Source organism: Letharia columbiana, assembly GCF_014066305.1.
Source record: "Letharia columbiana isolate WasteWater2 chromosome Unknown Sc0000019_s0, whole genome shotgun sequence".
Classification (NCBI taxonomy): domain Eukaryota; kingdom Fungi; phylum Ascomycota; class Lecanoromycetes; order Lecanorales; family Parmeliaceae; genus Letharia; species Letharia columbiana.
In genome coordinates, this window is record NW_023501060.1 from 110327 (window position 1) to 130592 (window position 20266).

Consider the following 20266-nt stretch of genomic DNA (forward strand, 5'->3'; position numbering starts at 1 on the left):
TCTGAGGATAACATGCTATTCAACCACGATCTAATGTACAAAGCAGCGCACTTCGGAAGTCTCAAAGCCTCGACTGCGGCTATCGAAAAGTCACTCATCCTCCACAATGCCTAATCAAAGGCCGGAAACGACAGTCATCAATCCCTCCTCACCATCGATCCAATCCACTCCTCAATCAAAGAGCTGAAAATCCCCACCATCCATCTCCATCTCCTCTCCACCCAACTCATCCGCATCGTTTTCGTCCTCGAGATCCTCCCCGTCGGCGCTGAATTCTTCCAGGAATTCACTCGTGTCTCCGGAATGCACCTCTTCGCCATCGTGAATCTCATCCATTGGACCTGGCAAATCCTCCGTGTGCAGCCTCTCATTCACCGCTGGTGCTTCAAGCCCTTCCGCAGCTCTCAGTAGGGGCTCTCCGGCCTTGATAGCGGGCCCAGCATCCGTCTCAATCGCGTAGACGTTCACTCCCTCTCTTAGAACGACGGTGACATTAGGAGTCTCCCCCAATGCAGGGTCGGCGATACGGATCATGTTGAACAATGAATCGATGCTTGCGATCCAGTGGGTTTTATCTTCCTGGTTTTTTAGAATCTCGGCGAGTCCTTCCCAGCGCTCATCCCACGGGCCGAAAGCGGTATCGAGCATGCCGTCGGCTCCGAAGCACTTGACGTAGCGAGGGCCTTTCGTGATGCGCATAGCTCTGTTAATTTTGACGAGGAGGGTATTGATGATCCAGCCATCTAATATGCTGAGGTTGACGAACTGGTCCGTGTTTGTGTTCTCGAAGAGTTGGTGGAGGTAGCGTATTGGGCGGACGACGTGCGATATAAAGGACCACGGCTCCACCTCGCAATCCTCTATACCACGCATGTTGGGGCCTGAAGTGGCAAACTTGAGGTCATTGCTTCTGAGTGGACTCTCGCCGAGATTTAAGGCTATGGTGATGTGGCGAAGAAAGATTAGGTCACGAAGACACTGAGTCTTGCAGTCGGTCATTGACCTCGGCTTTGGATCGTTGAAATGGCTCTGACGGAGTCCTTGCTCAATCTTGGTCCGACAGATTCCGTTGTCGAAAGCCTCAGTCAACTCACGGCAGGCGGATGAACATGTGGGCACCAAGTGGTTGGTACGACAGAACATGAAGCCCTGACGAGGGGATGATGGAGTCGGCAAGGACCGAGGTCTATGGGCGCTTGACAAATCGTGAGAAGATTCCTCCGCACTGGCTCCTGGGCGAATGTCTGAGTTCGTAGGAGTCTGGGTCCTTACAAACAGGCTGGGGCACTGTAAGGGGACAGCTAGCAAAGACGCGCAACCATTACAATAGAGATCATTGTAACTACCGGCACGTCTTTTTGCCTCCACCTCCTCGGGGATGCTGGTCGCCACATTGGAGATCGTCTGCTTGGACAGTACCACGTCTCCGGAGTCGATGTCCCGGTTGGCTCGGAGCTCAATGTATGGCTTGAGACCTTCGACCGGTGTATCCACTGTCTTCTCTGGTTCAATAATTAAAGCCGAACAATTGCTGCTGCAAGTCTCCACCCAAGCGTGGATTTGCTTTTGACAGTCGGATTCCGTTAATTTAGGCTCATACTGTGCGATCTCGAGGTCAGCATTCCTTTTGAGGTTGGTGTTGGGGCGAATGAATCATTAAGGAAGTGAACAGTGGGATAGAACAAGAGATTTTGCTCTAGAAATGGCTTTGTGTCCCAGTAACGGCACCAATAAAGCGGGCGAATAAGACTAGATTGAGACTTACCGGGTCCCAGGAGTAGTCACCATAGCCACCACTTGATGTCGTAGCCTTCATGCTTTCTTTAAGTTCTGTCATACGCTCGTCTCGCTTGTCTTGTGTATCTTGGCCTAAGTGCGGATTATTGGGGTTGACCTCGTCGACGAGTTGATTCATGATTTCGTTGCCCAGCTGATCGAACCAACGGCTTTCCCAAGGACTCATCTCGATTCTCGCTACGGCAAATTCAGAATTAGCATTGGTTGTTTAAGATTCAGTTTTGGCTTTGAGACATGCTCTCTGAGCGAAAGCTTTACAAGTTGCCGCCTATGCTCAGAATATGACACAGAACAGGAAAGTTGGACACTGAAGGTACCTACATCTGGTATCATCGATGAGTCCAAGCGCATCCATTCGTGCACCACCTCCAATCATAAAGAGAGCGCCGCATAGTCGATAGGCAGCGCGGATATCCAAAGCTCTGACAAGTGGTATTTTGGATGTCCCAAATGGCCGTATTTGCGCTCCATTGGGGACAGTGACCTCTGGGATAGCATTGACGACAATACTGGCCAGGGGACTCCTCGCCCAACCGTTTCCAATGTTGCGATGTGGTGGCCTCGTCCATTTGTGGTTTGCGTTAACATGCAGCCGTTCTGCCCTGATATACTTGCCTACTTTGCTTAGGCGCTCGTTTCCAATCAAAGTATTCTAATGGAAGTTGGGAATCAGCGTGTTTCTTCAACAGACTCAGACAAGTATGGGAATCAGAAGGAAGGAAGATAGCCCATTTCAGGACAGATAGTGGCGTTAAGAGACAAGGCTCAGAGGACAAACCATTCCTCACGATTCAGGTTGGGGTCATGATTGAGGAGTAATCACTGTTGAAACACGTACCTTCCCCAATTCGCTCGTTGCGATGCAAGCACGATAGGCGTCCACCACAGCAAGCTCGTAGTACCTCTCCTCTATGTATGCCATGCTACGGTTAAGGAAGGCGCACACATGAGCGGGTGATAGCTTGTACAGGACTTCCGTATAGTGGCGGATGGCCTGTTCTGGTCTGCCACTGCTGAGTGCTATATTCGCTCGAACCATGATATCGGAAAGTCCTCCGCGAGCATGGACGAGCCGAGGCCTTTGGCTGGGTTGATCCATCTTGATTCCGAGCACAGCAATGCGAAAGAACCTTATGAACGACGAGGATGGTAGGTAATAATAAGCGGGAAAAACTTTTCGCGTTTGTGGTCTCTTTGGTGTTGTCACGATGAAGACTAGAGCCGGTATTTCGTCTATCAAAAACTCTTGGCGGGGACAGTGCCTGATACCTGGATAATCTTAGCGGAAGCGGTCATGTCAACCGGCAGTTTCAAACCTTTCTACACAATGTACGCAAAACCCAAATCCATATCATCTTACCCACCAAAGACACGGGAGACAATCAAGCTCGCCCCCTTCACCGGCACTTGCTCACTTCTCTTCTGGTACCACTGAGGCTGCACGCGTCATTAGTCGACGAATCGCTAGGCCTGCGACCTCATCATTATCAACCATGATCTCATTTGCCAGCCGTTTCGATTGATCTTTTGAAGAGCTGTTAGCCTTTAACACTGCCTTTTCTGCCTTGGCTTTCTCCGTGGCACAGGCCTTCGCTACCGGGCTCATTGGCTTTTCCATCAGGACTGGATTTGGCAGCGGCCATTGAAGCTGGCTTGGAGACTTTGGGAAGGGGAAGCACAAAGTCTTGATCAGCATGCAAGATGAAGTCGGATGTCACAGTCCACCACCGCTTTTCGCCGTCAGAGAGACGGTAACATGAAATACATCCACCTCCTCAAGTGCATCTCATCCGAATCTCAGCAGTCCTCTGCCTGGCATCAGCTGATTCTTCCGGCCCTGTCAGGTCAGCATTTGGCGGCTATGCTTTCAGCCAATCTCCTCGACCACATCAAGAGACCGCCCAGAAAACGCAAAGAGCTCTTGATGCAATGAGCCTTCCCTTTTCAGATACATCAGTGTAAGAAGCTCTTTGATCAATGAATCCTTTGAGCGAATAAACAGCGTCCCAATACATGTCGCACAACCCACAGTGGGCAGCCCTTGGCGCGAACAGACAGATGCAAGGCTTCCCAGAAGCAAAGAAGGGGCACAGAAGAGCTTGGAAACGGTTGTAACCACGTTGAATAAGCAGATGTTGACTGAGATACTGTGCAAGCATGAGAGCCTGGGCTTCTTTGTTTCCAAGGACTACTGCATACGGAATTTGTTTGGTATAGCATCAACGGAAAACCGATGGGCCTCAAACCTTTACAGTCCCCCGGTGGAGGAGGATGCAACCACTGTGCAACATGCCCAATGAGTAGGATGTTTGAGAGAGGGTACACTGGTATGAGGTCATGATGAGCAAGTCCAGGGGAGTACACTGGTGTTTAGGATGTGGGCATTCAGTTTTACACAAGCAGAAAACATCTTGAGAGAGTGCACAGTCAATACTGGGTCAGTGAAAGACACTCATGTCATGGTAATGAGGTGATGGCAAGAGTAAAGAGGGAGGAAAGCGCGCACGGACAGAGTTGATGTTGTCTCTATTGCGACCCAGCCTAACGATCTTGGGTTGGTGCAGGATATATTCGCCACCATCCTCCCACCTCTCCGGTCTACACTTGTTGCAATTCTACGTCTAAAGTCAACTTCCTTGGACCCATCCATGACTTGATTGTTATTCATAAAGAAGTAATGCACCACTCATTTATCAGTTCAGTTCGTTTACCTCAAGTAGGCTTTCCAATCCAGGCCATTAGGAGGGTGATTCTCCTCCGCTTCTGGGCATTAAGCGAGGCTCAGAGTCTCTACCTCTATATTCCATTCTCCCAAATTTTGAAGGTTGTTCTTCAGTCGATGTCACCTCGTACCGTCCGCTGGCCTGCTACCTTGGAAGGCCCCGCGCTGTGTCCTATTGTCCTGCAGGATGAACCAATTCATCAAGCATACGCCTACAAACGATGTCTATAGATGATATGGAAAAGCTGCAGTGTGATGAAGTCAATATCTTGGTCAGCTATATCCAAGACCTGATGTCTGGTGCAAGCTGGTGGTTCTTGTCAAATTCTCTCAAAGTATCTCATTCAAGTGCACCAAGAAAGATACTAGCTCTAAACCTCCATATACTGCATTTGCTCGTGACTGGAAACTGCACTGACTTTTACAACAACTTACCTTGGCATAGTATGTGTCCGAAAAATGCATTATCATCTTCGGAGATAAAATGTCTCTATCACCTAACACTTCTTTCTATTCACCAATCCACGCAAGACCGACTTATCTCACAGATAGCAGACATCAAGCCCACTTGCAATACCAAACACCACCATGCCACTCCTTCAAACCTTCCTCACCGCTCTTACACTCCTTCCGTCCATTTCCCTGGCTGTGGCTCCTGCCCAAGTTCCACAATATGGAAAAGGCCTTGGGTTCATTAGCAACCTCGACAACCTCTACCCTCAACCCACCGGCGACTGGCTCACATCAACGTTATGCTACTGCCATTCACCCATCCACGCCAAAGAGAAGTGGCAGTACGAGAAAGCCCATATCTTCCAACACGAATACTACAACTACCACTCCAACGCCACATTTATTGTCGATCACATGTGCCTATCTCGGGCGCACACGGAAGGAGATCAATGCAACAGACCTAACGTTGGTGGGGACAATAACGATTGGCTCATGCAGAAGCGCTACGTATGCAAGGATTTTCCGCGGACAGAGGAGGAAAAGGTACGGCAAGCGAATTCGAAGCGGAGTACCAGGAGAGGGAAGCGAGCGGAGCCCATCGCCCAGCACATGGTTAGTTGCGTGCAAGACTGCGATCCTGGGGCATACGCTCCTGATGCGCCAGATCCGTCTCCTCACCCCAAATTTGACAGAGTATGCTTTGGTGTGGACACGGATTTTTACGGCATGGACGAGATGGAGTTGAAGTTCAATAGGCAGCATCGGAAGATGGAGTCGCCAGGCCAGCAAGGCAGGGTGCAGACAGAGTTTGAGGAGGTGCAGGGGTATTGCGAGGACATGTGCCAGAGCATGTTTAAGATGCCGGTGGACATGAAGATCAACGACAAAAGGGCGGGAGGTGGAAGTCGGCAATTTCTGTACACATCGCTGGATGATATGTGTGACCATTGCAAGTGAGATGGTCGGAAGGTTCCGAATGCCTTTTCGCTTTCTCTGTGATCCATTATTGGGGCACTCGGCGTTGGTCTGCTTGTTTCGAGGAGTTCGTCCGGAGTGATTCGGTGGTTTCCTTGCATTATCGGCGCTGTGCATGATTGATTTAAGGAAGGAGAGATGGTTTCGACAAGCCTCGGCTCAGGATCTTGAATCCAAAAGGGGTTAGGCTAGAGTAATCTTAGACAAAGGACAATCCAATCATTTCTTCTCCATCACTCACACTCATCAGAATCTGTGCAAATCATCCAACCATTTACCGTCAAGCTGTCAACACGCGGAGATAAACACTCCCTCGAGAAGTTGCATCAACACAGCTCCCATGATTGGCTGCTTGCATCTGCATTCTGATGGTCAAAGCTTCGACGGCCAACATTAGTGGGGGCGATAAAAGATGGTAGGGTGTATTCATGAGTATGTACATGACTCGCAGGTAAGAAGAAACCAACATAACGGATGAGCGCTTTCTGCCGTTCAAGGTGCCTGGGAATGTCTCAGCCATACATTATAAGCAGTACTGGCGGAGATTATACTCATGAGTGGTGTCAATCTGGAATCCTTGGTGGAGGATTTTAACGCCAGGGGAAGGTGGTATTTGGGACTTCAGCCGTGTCTCACGTTTCGCCGGCTCGCTCCTCTTCCCAATCAACACTTATTACAAGGTATATACAACATTAAGACTCGCCCTCAACTCGTTCCGCTCTAGGTAGCATCTAATGATTTTGGATCTCATCGGAACCTCGGCCTGACTTGGACAGAGTTTCTCGATCTCTGCCTCTTACTCGGTCTTTTACATGTATAATACCTATGTCTGATCGGCCAGCAGTCCTCGGCACCATAAAAACCTCGCCGGCTTGGTTGTCTGTATTTGGGATGTTCAATGGATGCTACATGCACAATATGCAATTCAGGAAGCTTTCTTGCTTGCCTATCTGTGCCGCATCCTTGTTTGTCAGACCCATGGCCGCTGCTGCTTCGGCACCCTTGCGCCGCACCTCTCCGTTGAGTCCCGTTCCGATTCTCCTTCTCATTGGTCTGAACCGTCACCATGCATGATGGATATCGTAAACATCAGGGGTTAAAGTTTTATATCCTACCGGGCGGCGGTAAGCTAGGGCCTGGTACCCGTCCTCATCAAGTGTGGGATGCTGTCCATCGTCCATCGCTAGCTCATATATTCAGGGAGATAGGAGTATACTACTTACCACTACGAGATTGCGGCGGCAGCTAGAACATTCTCACGACTCAAAGATTTCATCATCGTGAAGGATCTCTCGGGATCTGGTCAAGACCCTTAATCTCCCCTCTCAAGAAACGGCAGGCGCTTACGTCGGCCTTCCTGTTGGAGGTGTGCAAAATGACGGATGCTCGGCGATGCTCTATCAATGTACATGCTCTTCCAGTACTGCATGGCAAGCTCGTCTTACACGCTTCCCACACTCTTTGAAGCATCCTGCTGTCTTGCTGGATCACCCTCTTTACCTGCAACTGTCCCCCTTCTTCGTGAGGACTTGATTCTCGAACAACCCTTCTGTCCCCTATTCTTCAACAACACCGACCTCACTCCCGCCTAATCATGCTCTACCACATCAACAGACTGGCTTGTTTGGCTACATCTCTAGCCCTACTTACTTTTGCAAATGCCCAATTTGTGACTACAAACGGGCTACAATTTGAGCTGAATGGGAAACCATACTCGTTTGCGGGTGCCAATTCATGGACTCGTAAGGCATTTCATGCCCGACCACAAGGCTCTACTGACTCGTCTTACAGTTGGTGCTACAGATCAAGGCTTCATCCCCGATGCCATCAGAGCGGCTCAGAATATAGGATACACAGTGATCAGGTTGGGCTTCCAGACATTGGTACCAATTCCCCACTGACAAGCTTTTCAGGGTTGGAGCATGGATCATGAAAGATCCGTCCAACAATCTTCTAGGGAGTTGGGGCAGCGATGGCGAAGTCTGGTACCAGTTGTGGGAGAACGGCCAGCCGAGTATCAACACAGGCGCCAACGGTCTAGCATTGTTAGATAGTGCTGTTCAACAGGCCGAGGCCGCTGGTATCCAGCTCATCATGTGCTTGATCAAGTGCGTCCTTTTGCCTGAGGGTTCGATACCGTCAAAGCTGACACTGTCACAGCGAGTGGCCAAACTATGGAGGTCAGATCGACTATGTCAACAACTTACTAGGTGATGGACAGTCGCAGGCAGAATTCTACACCAACCCAACCGTCGTCAACGCCTTCAAAAACTATGTGAGCGACATCGTGACAAGATATCAAGACTCTCCAGCAATTTTCGCATGGGAGCTTGCCAATGAGGTATGATATGTCTGGTCGTCCAACTTCTCCGCCACAGACTGACCAAATTCCAGGCTCGATGCGAAGAACCCGAGTGCAACGGCAGCCAAGTCCTGACCACTTGGGCCGACCAAATCAGCCAGTACATCAAATCCATCGACCCCAACCATCTGGTCACCTTTGGCGGGTACGGCTTCTTCAACGACGGGGCCGGAGCTCACAATTGGGATTTCAACTACGACGGCGCTTCCGGAGAAGATTTCGCCGCCATCCTTGACCTCCAGAACATCGACTTCGGCACCTTTCATCTCTACACTGACGACAACGGGTAAGTCGTCTCCGTCCTTCGCCCCCCAACCCCCCTTTTGTGTTTGGCCATGTTCAAGCTAACAACCTCGCTCCTACCTACTGCAGAGCCACCGGACCAGACTACGGCCTCCAATGGCTCAAAGATCACAATGACGCCTGCGCAGCAGCGAACAAACCCTGCGTTTTAGAAGAGCTCGGCGTGAACCGAAACAATCTCGACGTGCAAAGTGTCATGACGCAGTACCAAACGTACATTCTCTCCAGCGAAGCCGAAGCTATCCAAGGCAGTATGGACTGGTCGAGCTTCTATGTCGATGCAGCATGCCCCAGTCCCTCAGACCCGTACGCGATATGCGCTTCGGATCCGTTCTATGGTCAGGTTGTGACGGACTTTGCACCGTCCATGGCGGCGAAGGCATGACGGCTGTACTGAACGATGTCATTCTTTGCGGTGGCGAGGAGAAGCCTGTCATTCGACTCCATGTACATATTTCCCCTTTTCTCTTCTTGCTCCTTCGATATGGTTACGACCCGCTGCTGAGCAGCGCGACGAAAATAATACTTACAGACCCGTTGCATCTTCGAACCTTGCTGCTTTACCAACGACACTTCAGAACGCTGAATCAGATATCAAACGACTGTCGACGCAGCGCGTATATCGACATTCTCGCGCCTCACCGAGCGATGCCATGTCGCTGGGGAAGAAGTGCATTCAGCCACCAACACGCGGTCTACCCGTTTCTCAAGACGGTGACGCAAGAAAGCATTGGGCTCGGTGCCCGCATACGCCATTTCATCCTTTCCATCTCGCTTGCTTCTTCACATTCTTCAGCCCGTTTCCCAAACCCCGTGCCCCAACTGCATCCATTCCATCAAAACGCCTCAATGCATCCCCTTCCCAAGCCAGCCATCATCTCCCTCCTAACCTCCCTCGTCACAGCCAGCGTCCAGAACGACTCCTCTCCCCCCGATCCGCTCCTCCTCCTCCCATCAAACTCCACCGCGACGCCACCAAACTCCTCACCCGCGGACCCACGGTACCCGTCCGCCACCTCCATCCCCGCAAACCCCACCGACAACACCACCCTCAACGCCTCCTCCCCGCGCGCCCCCAGAATCATCCGCTCCGGCCGCAACCTCCGCCTCGCCAGCTGCCTTCGCCGCCCACGACCGCATGGACGGCACCTCCGCGCCCAAAACCTACGGGGAAGCGCGACCCCGACGCTCCCCGGGCTCGCCCGCTGGGACGCCAACCTCCCGCTCCGCATCCTCGGCCGTTCGTCCTCCCCCTCCTTCCCTTTCCCTTTCCCTTTCCCCTTTCCTTTCCCTTTCCCTTTCCCCCCCTTTCCCTTTCCTTTCCCCAACCGACTAACCCCCCCCCCCTCCCACGCAGCCGACGCCCTCTGCGCGCTCGACATAACGCACTCGCCGCGGCGCCCCCTCCGACACCATCGCGCCCTCGCAGCCGAAAGTCGCACGCGCGGGCCCTCGTCGCCGTCTGCGCGCCCTCGCTCGGCGGCGTCGTCGGCGACCTCGCCGCGGGTGGCAAGCGCGGGGCCCGGGACGGCGCCGCCGTGGACGGGGTGCCGAGAGCTGGTGGACCACGATGCCGGCGCGGGGGGGAGCGGTTCGGGCCGGCGGGGGACGTGCTGAGTCGGGTCGTGGTGCCGTGGAGGCGGAGGACGGGGGAGGGGAGGTGTGAGATTGTGGGTTTTGGGGGTTTTGGGATTTTTTTGTTGTTGGGGTTTTTTTTTGCTTCTTTCCCCCCTCTCTCGTTTGGGTTGGTGCGGGGATGGGGCGGAGGAGAAGGAGAAGAAGAAGAAGAAGAAGAAGAAGACGAAGAAGAAGAAGAATAAGACGAAAAAGACGAAGAAGCAAAAAGACGAAGAAGACGAAGAAGAAGAAGAAGAAGAAGAAGAAGAAGAAGAAGAAGAAGAAGAAGAAGAAGAAGAAGAAGAAGAAGAAGAAGAAGAAGAAGAAGAAGAAGAAGAAGAAGAAGAAGAAGAAGAAGAATGAGAAGAAGAAGAAGAAGAATAAGAAGAAGAAGAAGAAGAATAAGGAATAGCTAACAGTATCAATATATATCGCCCAGACAATCGCCACGCTATCCACGGTATCCGTGAGCGATTTTTCCAAACTGTGGGCGGCGTGGATACTCTATGCATCATCAAAACTCAAGCCATCACGTCCCCGCTTTTCCTTTTTCCTTTCCTTTCCTTTCCTTTCCTTTCCTTTCCTTTCCTTTCCTTTCCTTTCCTTTCTTTCTTTCCCCTTTCCTTTCCTTTCCTTTCCTCCCCTTCTTTCCTTTCCTTTCCTTTTCCTTTCCTTTCCTTTCCTTTTCCTTTCCTTTCCTTTCCTTTCCTTTCCTTTCCTCTCCTTTCCTTTCCTTTCCTTTCCTTTCCTTTCCTTTCCTTTCCTTTCCTTTCCTTATCCCCATTGCCTGTGTGTGGGCTTGTACGCTAATCGTGTCGTTGAGCTCCAGGATTTGGCACTCGGAGGCCGGGACGCTCAACGCATCATCGACTGGGGTTTTGGAAGAGCGGGATGGGACGGCGTCGTGATGGCGTGAGTGTTTGAGGAAGGGGGATCCATGACCGTGCGACAGGGGTTGGCTTCTTGTGGTTGTGTTTGGGAAAGGAAGGGTGATGGGGATGAGAGGAAGGGGGATGATTTCGAAGCGCACAGGTTGATACATGTAGTGAAGGCAATGGTATGCTCGTGGGAAGATCGCTATGATCGAGCGCTCAAAATCATATGCCTGGATGAGACCGACCAGATTCATGTTCGTTAAACCTATTCAATGCTTAATGTTATCATCCATGTCCAATACCATGCTCTCCGTATGCTCCAAGCGCCAAGCGGTCGCTTTGGATTTCCACCTCACATCACATCACCTCCACCTCCCAGATTTGCTACCCACATTACTTCGTCCCTCCTCCTCTTCTTCTTCTTCTTCCTCCTCCACCGGCGCTGGTGTCCTCCTCTCCGTTCGCCTCTTGTGCCTCCTACGCCTGCTCGAACTGACGTTTGACGCCGAGTCATCAGGTGCGATTTCCGACATTCCATCGTCAATCCCATCGTCCGTCTCACTCTCCCATGCCTTGTGCCCTTCAATGTTACTAGCCGGAGTGCCCATCATCGAATCTATATCGAAGATCCCCCTCCTTCTTTGGTTCGCTTGAGCGAGGCCTGCCCCGCGCTCCCGAAGAGCCTGACGGACAGCTTCGGCCTTGTAGTGTAGAGCTTCGAATGCGTGCTCAAGATGGTCCATCGAGGAAAAGATCTCGCGCTCGACTTCGGCCAGGACGGCAATTTCGGTTTCTTCGTCGAGAGCAACGGGGGCACCGGCAGTTGCAGGAGCGGGAGTTGGACCGCGAGAGAAAGGTGTGGGACCTCTGGAGGGCGGCATTGAAGGGGTGGTCATGCGAGGTGCTGGGTAGGAAGCTCGGGATGCACCGCGGGAAGGAGGTGGAGCAGGAGCAGTAGTGATGGGGTGATCGTCGGCGCCGCTTCGGAGAAAGCCGTCGAAGCGGCCAGAAGTGAGAATGTCCCATTCAGGGTCACTGATGGCAGCTAGGGTGGCGAGGACGTTATGTATGACTGGATTGTTCAAGAGGTACATTGCGGATTCGGGATCTCGTGGAGGTTTCGACAAGCGATAGAGACGTTGAATGGCAAGCCCAGTCTTCTGCGATAACACTGACTCGGGACTGGCTGATACTGCTTCTGTCGCAGATGGGGCTGTTGAAGGTGGTCTGCTTGGCTGCACTCCAGCCAAAGACGAGAAAATATGTCGTTGCTCGGGCTCTAGGCGAGTCAGCATAGCGAATGTCAATGTTTCATCGTCGACATCTTGGGGAGGACTAGATGGTTGTTGTGGTTGACTGTCAAGCCATCGGTCCACAGTCATCTTAGTCTTCTTTGACTGTCGAATGTAATGCTCTCGGAATTCGTCGGGAACATCCATATCCAACTTCTGCATTGGTGGAACGTGGTCAGCAGAAGAGATGCCCAGACCAGCTTGTGTAGAGTCCATCACGAAAGCAGGCCATTGTGGTAGTTCCTGCCTTCCGCATACGTACTCCAAGATTTCGCCCCAGCTAACACCTCGCTTGTCCTCAACTTCGGCCTCAGGGAGTGGGGACATCTGACATAACATGCATGTGCAGGTCTCCGATGAGATATCTCTTGCAAAGACAGCCTCTAGCCGATCAAGGAGCCGACGAGCAACAGAGCGATATCCGGTAGCCACAGCTAAGGATCCACTGCGGGATATGACTTTGGTATAGTCCTCTAGTATTTTGCTTAGAGGACCAAAGAACTTCTCGGCCTGCGCAGCTACTGTAGAAATTGGAAGGGGTGCCTGCGTAGGTAGCCCGGCACCTAGAAGACTTCTGGGCACACTTTGCGGCAAACCTCCATTTTGCATCAGATAGTCAACTCTTGGCATTGGGAGTTCAAGAGCTGGCGGGGGCGGTGGTGGCATTGGCGATTCTCCCAATGCACTCGCGATCCCATAATCGTTGAGCGTGGAGAGAGCAGGCGTTTCCTTCCGACTAGGCGGGAATCGCGGCTCCGCGAGTGTCGGCGTCCTAGGTGAGGAGTCGGGGTCGGTGGCTGGAGATGAATCACGTTCTGCGAGGGGCGTGATTGATCGTTGTACTTTCGTTTGATTTGGGGCGATTGATGTTGCGTCGGAGTTGTTGGTCGAGCCCTTGCTTATCTCGCTCTTGACGACTGATGACTGAGTGGACGATGCTGACCGACGGAGGCTCGTGGCTGATGCCGAGTCTTCGACTGTCGCAACCTTTGGTCTGAGCTTCGAAGGTGTGTCAGGCTTTGAGGTCCTCGCAGACCTTGCAGGTTTGTCCTCCTCTTGTCCAGAATCCCGAATGCTGGTCCTTGATCTGGAAGGATGTGGTGACCGGTCCTTTTCTCGGTCACTGGCGCTTGATCCGGGTCGCCCAAGCTTCCTCTTCAAGTCATCCGCATGCTTTTGTAGATCTGTACCCTTACGCTCCTTCTTGACAGTGTCCCCCTTGACCTTCTCCATCGTGACCTTCTGATCCATCGTTGTCTCCGGCGGACTTGGAGGCGCCCGATGTGGAGGAGGCATGTTTGTAGTATCTTTGAGTTTCGCTTCACCTCCCGAACCCTTCCCTCGGTCCAGGTCGGTAGGATCTGGGGTATAGTAGCTCATCCTGGGTTGGACAACATTTTCCCTGCTCCCAACCGCCTCCTTACTATGTGCCTTGGAGAATGATGGGTATGCTAAGCTTGTCTTACTTGCAAGGGCCGACTCTGTTGTGGGGCGTTTATCCAATCCTGGTACCGGCATTGATGCTCTCCGTGGCTTGGGAGCTGGTGAGGTGTTGGTAGACCTGCGCTCTGGCGGGGTAGAAGCTTTGTCGCTTTTGCGGGTTGATCGTTTCGACTTGTGTCTCGACTTTTCCTTTGATCTCGGTGTATCTGGATCCCTCTCCCTTTCTTTGTCTCTTAGTTTCGAAGGCATAGTGAGAGATGGAGAGAGGTGCGAAGAATTGGACGATGGGCTAGTTAAGCTCTAGGGCGGGGTGGAATGGTGTCAGAATTGAGAGAGATATAGATGTGTGGTGGCGGATGCGGTTGGTTGCATTGTCTCACATATTTCTTGGCTGCTCAAGTAGGTGCTGCTGGCGGCGCATGGGAATGGGAAGAGGAACGAATGAGACGAGATATGCAGGTGGTTCCAAGAGGGCGAAGAGCCAGTGAATTTTGCACAGTCAATGGTTATAGGGTAGTATGAATAAATGTAGCATGTAGCCAAAGGTCAGCCGATGGAAAGGATGGGTTCATGAGTTGCAGCTGTTACTGGACCAATCAAAGTCAAGTATTCTCGGTTGATGTTCTCGACTGTTGACGGCCAGCTCATGGCGCTACTCGTAGGCTTGGCATTTAGCGTAAATCCCTGCCCTGCCCATCCGCTTTAGCGCTATGCACCTCCACCCAATCTCACCCAACATCTCACACACACTCTCTTTTGTTTCTCTCTCTCTCTACTCCGTACTTATACATTGATCAATCTTCAATCACTGCTGTAGCAATTCATACCAAAGTAAGTCATGATGATTGAGGTCAAGTACTGTAATACAATACAATACAAGCAAAGACTGAGATGATTGCCGAAGTATCAAGCCATTAGCTCAGGGCAATATAGCTGAGCGGTTCATATCTACTACAGAGCCCGGGCAAGAATCGAAGCCGAGGATCGAGCCAGTCCAGAGCATTCAGCACAGACTCCAACAGAAAATGAGTCCGTGAAAGCCTGGCAATACAACATAGATAGACCATACACCATCATTTTCGCCAACAGTACGCTGTCTTGCGACATGAAGCGAAAAGCGAAAAGTCACGGAACTTCACTTTCCTCCGGATCATTGCGCATTGACACACAGCAGGCTCTGGAAAGCTGTAGTCACGAGTTCAAGCCCAAACTTCGTCATATCATGTCTTAGTATCATGTCTTAACCTTTCCATAATAGCGGCATTTCCATTGAGCAGCAAGTCTCAGAATGAAACAATATCTTTAATCCGCATTTTTGAAATCATTCTTAGTTAATCTGTACATGTTCAAACACATCTACCCTTTACCCCCCCCTTAACCCTCCGTGCTACAACAACTGACAGCCGTACACCCGAAGCTCCCCTCCAAACACGATGCGGCCGTCAAGTTCCTCCCCTCCGAAGCCAACAGCACCCGCAAGAACCCAGCGACTGATCTCAAAAGGTTCTCGATAAGCTACACGACACCACAGAGCTCCAGCATATCTCCCAAGCCCCCAAAATCGAACGACCGCAGAAAAACGTCAGCGACGCAGCCATGACCAAAGAGCACCGAGGCCCCAAATCGCTCCAAGTAGCCGAACCCAAGACCCTGCTCCACGCAGCCGGCCAGTCCGTGTCCGGCAACAAAGCAGAGCTGTTAGATCGTTGAATTGGAGTAGACGACGACGATTACTCCTCCATAGACGAAGATGGCAACCGACTCCCGTCCCGACATGACCCCCCAGTATCTCCCACCCACTCCGCACCATCCCCTTTGACGGCAAAGGACTCGACCCCGCCTCCTCCGTCGGGCACCGCATCCGACGCTTCCAAGTCAGCGCGGACCCAGGCTCCGTCTTGCCCACCGACCCAGTCCCCGTCACCATCACGATCCCGGGAGGAGTCGCGTTCTCCAGACACGTAGACATTGCGGCCAACACAGCATTTGCTGGCGGGACTCGAGTCCGTCGAGCAAGTGACCGAGACGTCATACCTTAGGGACGAGGAGATGACGCGTGCGGAGCGCGAGAACGCAGGAGAAGAAAGCGCGGAGGTATGCTGACCGTAGACGCGGCGGTCGTCGGCTAGAGGGAAGGGTCCGGACGTCGGGGAGAACCAGGTCGTGAGGATCCGGTGCGAGGGGATGCGGCAGATGGGGGTTCCGTGTTCGCGGGGGATGACGTGCGGGATGTTTGGTTTGCTACGGGCGGGGCGCCCAGGTGCGGGGATGTGATGTGGCCGTGGCTTGGACTGGGAGAGGGGGTTCGGAAGCCGGAATGGGGAGCGGTGTCGGTGAGTATCCGATACGGACGGAACGGTAGCATCATGTGCCGGCAAAGCACAGCATACATAAGTAGCTCATCAGAAGCTCTCTCGCACGAATGACTCAGAGCCAAGCTGCCCGGTTCGTGCCCCCAAACTTTTTTTCAACAGCGAGACCAGAGACCCAACCTATCATCCATCAACCGTAAAAGAGTCTACCCACATTCACCATTCACCACCCCCCAGCGCCAAAATCCAGCACCTTTCCCTTCCCCCCCATCCCCAGCCCCCAACACCGCTCATTCCCAGTGCCCCAACCGCCCCGATCCATCCCCACACCCCCAATCGCAACCCCTACCTCTCAGCCACAAGCACGGACCTCGAAGTCCTCCGATCCTTCCCATACCCACAGCGATTCCACCTTCATCCTCGATTGCCCAATCCGATTCATCCAGCGCGACATTGCAGCGTTCGTTGTCGCATCTCATCACTTGCGGTCTAGGACCGGGGGGGTGGTGGTGGGGCTGGCTCTTTTGAGGAGGAGGGGGAGGAACCCATGGTGTCTACGTTGGGCCGTTGTATGATCGGATGTGGGTTCCTTGACGTCTTTGGCTGTGGTGCGTGTGTTGGCGGAGACGTTGGGTTTCTGTGAGTCGGACGCGTGGGTCAGGAGTGAGAGAAAAGGCATTGTTTTGGGTGAGAGAGATAGCGAAGGATCTTACCTCTCGGATGTTCTATATGGGAATGATGGCGGTGGATGCGAGATAAAGGGGAGGAATGCGTAGCGCATTGCCATCTATAAAAAGGGGCAAAACGGTTGCGATAATGCAGTAAAGATTCCAGAGATTTGGATAACAAAGGCCAAATTTGGAACAAGAACCAGGTGGCGAAAGCTTGTTTGCGAGACAATGAAAGTTTATCAGAGCGTGATGAAGCAACGATAATAATGAACCTATGCCGCGGTCGTAGGTTTCTAGCCAAAGAGATATTATTCTCGAGGGGATCAAGACGCCTCGCCATCTTGATATGCCTGCCTGAAAGGCTTGAAATCTGGTTTGAGATACGGCTACTAGGTTTTCCTCGGCGAGCTCAAGCAGTGAGGCCTGCAGAGTCATGCTGCCGTGGCTCACCGGCTGCTTCAAAGTGCCCGTTGGTGATCCCGATCGCCTGCGACGATGACCCAGCAGGACCCCATGTGACATTATGACTTCTTCCAATCATGTAATCTATAGTCGAGTTGTCATAATCCCACTCGAACGTTACTTGATTGGGTAGCAGTTGGTCATGCAGTCGTGGCTGCTTCAGTGCTTGATGCACTGTCATCTTCCGCTCAAGGATATTGAGCGCAGTTTGGATGACGGTGGTGATGATACGTGATCCACCTGAAGCGCCAAGGATCGCAAACAAAGTGCCATTGGCGGATTCGGCCATGATGGGTGTGATGGATGACATTGATCGTTTGTTCGGCCGGACATAGTTGGCTGGAGAAGGATAGTACCCAAAGACGTTGGAGATATTGGGAACAGAGAAGTCTGCCATTTGATCGTTCATTATGACTCCTGTCTCTGGTACCATTACCCCAGAGCCAAAGAAGAGGTTGACAGTGGTGGTCATGGAGATGGCCATCCCAGATGCGTCCGCAGTGGCAATATGGGAAGTACCATGGTTCTCATGGCTCTCGAAGCCATCCGGATCATAATCTGAGACATTGAGCGTGTGTCTGTCGGATATTCTGGCCCTGATTTCATCGGCGGAAGTCTGGTCGAGCATTCCGGCTTCGTAGGCGGTAATACCATCCACGAAGTCCGGATCTCCTAAGCTCGCTCTCTTTCCGTATCCAAATCTTATAGCTTCATCCAATCTGTGGGTGCTCAGATTCATCGTGTGTCTCTGTCCAAAATCTTCATATCCCTCTAGGACCTTCATCACGCTCAAAGCTACTGCACCTGAAGCAGGTGCACCGCATCCATGGAGACGAAAGCCTTTGTATTCGATCTGTACTGGCGTCCTCGATATTATTCTGTATTTTGCCAGGTCTTCCATGGTCATTGATCCATTGGTTTCATGTAACGCACGGATCGTAGCCTCTGCCAATTGGCCTTCATAAAAGGCATCTGGTCCTGATACCGCGATGGCCTCCAATGTACGTGCATAGCGCTTGCGGGTCATAACATCTCCTGCCTCGACTCTTGTGCCATTCGGAGCAAAGTCTTCCGCCCATGTCGGCTCTTTGCTGAGGAAGTCGTAGCCATAGTATGCAGTGGTAAGTGCCATCGCTTTTGCAAAGTCTCTGCCGACAATGAATCCATCCCGTGCAAGATTGATGGCCGGCTGAACCAGCGTAGACCAGGGAAGGAAGCCATGGTTTTCATGGATATAGTGAAGGCCTTTGATCTCGCCGGGGACTCCACTGCAATACCTTAGCCACAGAACTGAAGTATTAGCGGTGTCAAAATACCTTGCTAAACCACCAAAGACCGATCCAAGGACATTGTTCTTATACATATCTCGGAAAGCTGCGGCAGGCGCGGTCTCTCGAAAGTCGACGGACTCATAGCTGCCATTCGCCGATCGAACAAGGGCGAAGCCACCTCCTCCTAGTCCGCTATGATGGCAATCTGGCTACATTCAGCTCCGCCGCACTGTTTCGGGGGAGGGGTTGCTGACCAACCACGCCAATGCACAGAGTGGTTCCTACAAGCTGTCCCGACCGTCAGCTATGCCAGCGGAAAAGAAGATTCACCACTTACAGCGTCAGCAGCATTGCCGCCAGCCTTCAGCAAATCAATGCCTATCTGGCTGCAAACTCTGTTCTCAGAGGCGACAGCGCCGAGTCGGTCATGCTTTGTTTGTTGAGCTTGAAGGTCAAGTAAAGCCTGAGGCGGCGCGAAGCCTGCACACGAGAGACTGAGAAGGGAACATATCGAGGTGATATACCCAATCCTCCGCCAAGTGCAACGAGTCATTTCATACAGGGAAGTTGTATAGAAAAACACAACCTAGGAGCGCAGAGCGATAAGACAGCCCTTGTGGTAAGGCTGAGACGCGTCTACCTTATCAAGCGCGCGTCACCCGAAATGTTCAAAAATAGAGTACCAATTCGCTCCAGGGCTCCGAACTCATTATCAAAACATTGGTCTTTCTCACATCTCCGGTCGAAATAGGATATGTCTGTTCTGCAGCGACGCTGCAAGGGAAGCCGCTATGATTCGTCGTTCCCAGCTGCGTAATGGCTCTATAGGGATTACCTATGCTGGCATGTATCATTGCAGATATCGCTCTCGCCCGCGTATGAATGAGGGGGTTGTCTAGCTGCAAAACATGATGGAGAAGGGCGGAAGCGTCTACCATTACGCTCACAGTCACAGTAGCAGGTACCTTTAATCATCAGAGCAGCACTCTGAGTTTGTGTTACTCTGTTCTACTCTACCGTCCTACCACGAGCGTCACCCCACCAATATCGAACATGATCGAGAATCGATGAAACGGCTACAGAATGAGGAGGCAGAACACTACACGGGCGGAGATACCGGAAGGGGGCCAAAGCGTTGACGGCGAGAGTGGCTATCGTGCGCGACTCTCCGTCTTGGGCCCCGGGGCTTCAAAGTTTCGTCTGATATCGACGCATATCCATATTGTCAAATGTCCGCCGAGATCTGGCATCTTTCAAGTTTCAGCACGGCGTGACCCATCTCACTTGGACATCGTCATCAATTGTATGCTCGCAGTTAAAGCATCCCACATTTGATGACCGAAGCTGCCATTTGCAATGCTCGTCTCCTTGTACCGTTTGGCCTTCTAACGAGAACCTGCTTTCTGTGTCCGCAAGAGGCAGCCGTTAATTGAGCCTGATCGCCCGCCTTTTCGTGCCAGCAGGTCGCTTTTACCTTGTATTTCCAGCATCATCAAAGTAGGGTGACAATTGGCTCTAGATTTACGTCTGTATCTTATTGGCCAAGGCATGTGGCTACACTGTGGTGCTTGTCATGCGATGTTCAAATGGTCATTTGCTCTCTGGACTGACGCCTTGCTCTAGGTAAGAGGGATGACACCTTTCTGACTATGACTGCGAAGGATATAATTAGATTGCTGAGTCACGCTCCGCAGGAAGCCTCTGCATGAAA

At 52.0% G+C, this 20266-nt stretch overlaps 9 protein-coding genes across 9 annotated transcripts; 4 read left to right on the top strand and 5 right to left on the bottom strand.

The window, feature by feature from the left end:
* Positions 1 to 171: 171 nt before the first annotated feature.
* On the bottom strand, positions 172 to 2896 carry HO173_006406 (uncharacterized protein; the record flags this gene model as incomplete). Its single annotated transcript, XM_037308317.1, has 4 exons — positions 172 to 1599; positions 1766 to 1974; positions 2119 to 2449; positions 2636 to 2896. The coding sequence occupies 4 exons, from the start codon at positions 2894 to 2896 to the stop codon at positions 172 to 174; spliced, it is 2229 nt and encodes a 742-aa protein (XP_037164583.1).
* A 439-nt stretch (positions 2897 to 3335) lies between these two features.
* On the bottom strand, positions 3336 to 4990 carry HO173_006407 (uncharacterized protein; the record flags this gene model as incomplete). Its single annotated transcript, XM_037308318.1, has 2 exons — positions 3336 to 3527; positions 4955 to 4990. The coding sequence occupies 2 exons, from the start codon at positions 4988 to 4990 to the stop codon at positions 3336 to 3338; spliced, it is 228 nt and encodes a 75-aa protein (XP_037164584.1).
* A 117-nt stretch (positions 4991 to 5107) lies between these two features.
* On the top strand, positions 5108 to 5929 carry HO173_006408 (uncharacterized protein; the record flags this gene model as incomplete). Its single annotated transcript, XM_037308319.1, has 1 exon — positions 5108 to 5929. The coding sequence occupies one exon, from the start codon at positions 5108 to 5110 to the stop codon at positions 5927 to 5929; it is 822 nt and encodes a 273-aa protein (XP_037164585.1).
* Positions 5930 to 7541: 1612 nt separating this feature from the next.
* On the top strand, positions 7542 to 8997 carry HO173_006409 (uncharacterized protein; the record flags this gene model as incomplete). The annotated part of the gene is made up of 6 exons (XM_037308320.1): positions 7542 to 7689; positions 7739 to 7811; positions 7861 to 8055; positions 8108 to 8288; positions 8342 to 8595; positions 8682 to 8997. 6 exons carry the CDS (start codon positions 7542 to 7544, stop codon positions 8995 to 8997), a joined length of 1167 nt encoding a protein of 388 aa, XP_037164586.1.
* A 464-nt stretch (positions 8998 to 9461) lies between these two features.
* HO173_006410 (uncharacterized protein) lies at positions 9462 to 11145 on the top strand (the record flags this gene model as incomplete). Its single annotated transcript, XM_037308321.1, has 3 exons — positions 9462 to 9856; positions 9970 to 10282; positions 11059 to 11145. The coding sequence occupies 3 exons, from the start codon at positions 9462 to 9464 to the stop codon at positions 11143 to 11145; spliced, it is 795 nt and encodes a 264-aa protein (XP_037164587.1).
* Positions 11146 to 11466: 321 nt separating this feature from the next.
* On the bottom strand, positions 11467 to 14088 carry HO173_006411 (uncharacterized protein; the record flags this gene model as incomplete). The annotated part of the gene is made up of 1 exon (XM_037308322.1): positions 11467 to 14088. One exon carries the CDS (start codon positions 14086 to 14088, stop codon positions 11467 to 11469), a length of 2622 nt encoding a protein of 873 aa, XP_037164588.1.
* A 2541-nt stretch (positions 14089 to 16629) lies between these two features.
* HO173_006412 (uncharacterized protein) lies at positions 16630 to 16830 on the bottom strand (the record flags this gene model as incomplete). Its single annotated transcript, XM_037308323.1, has 1 exon — positions 16630 to 16830. One exon carries the CDS (start codon positions 16828 to 16830, stop codon positions 16630 to 16632), a length of 201 nt encoding a protein of 66 aa, XP_037164589.1.
* A 401-nt stretch (positions 16831 to 17231) lies between these two features.
* Positions 17232 to 19108, bottom strand: HO173_006413 (uncharacterized protein; the record flags this gene model as incomplete). The annotated part of the gene is made up of 3 exons (XM_037308324.1): positions 17232 to 18760; positions 18810 to 18843; positions 18893 to 19108. The coding sequence occupies 3 exons, from the start codon at positions 19106 to 19108 to the stop codon at positions 17232 to 17234; spliced, it is 1779 nt and encodes a 592-aa protein (XP_037164590.1).
* A 530-nt stretch (positions 19109 to 19638) lies between these two features.
* HO173_006414 (uncharacterized protein) lies at positions 19639 to 20264 on the top strand (the record flags this gene model as incomplete). Its single annotated transcript, XM_037308325.1, has 2 exons — positions 19639 to 19858; positions 20179 to 20264. The coding sequence occupies 2 exons, from the start codon at positions 19639 to 19641 to the stop codon at positions 20262 to 20264; spliced, it is 306 nt and encodes a 101-aa protein (XP_037164591.1).
* Positions 20265 to 20266: the final 2 nt, after the last annotated feature.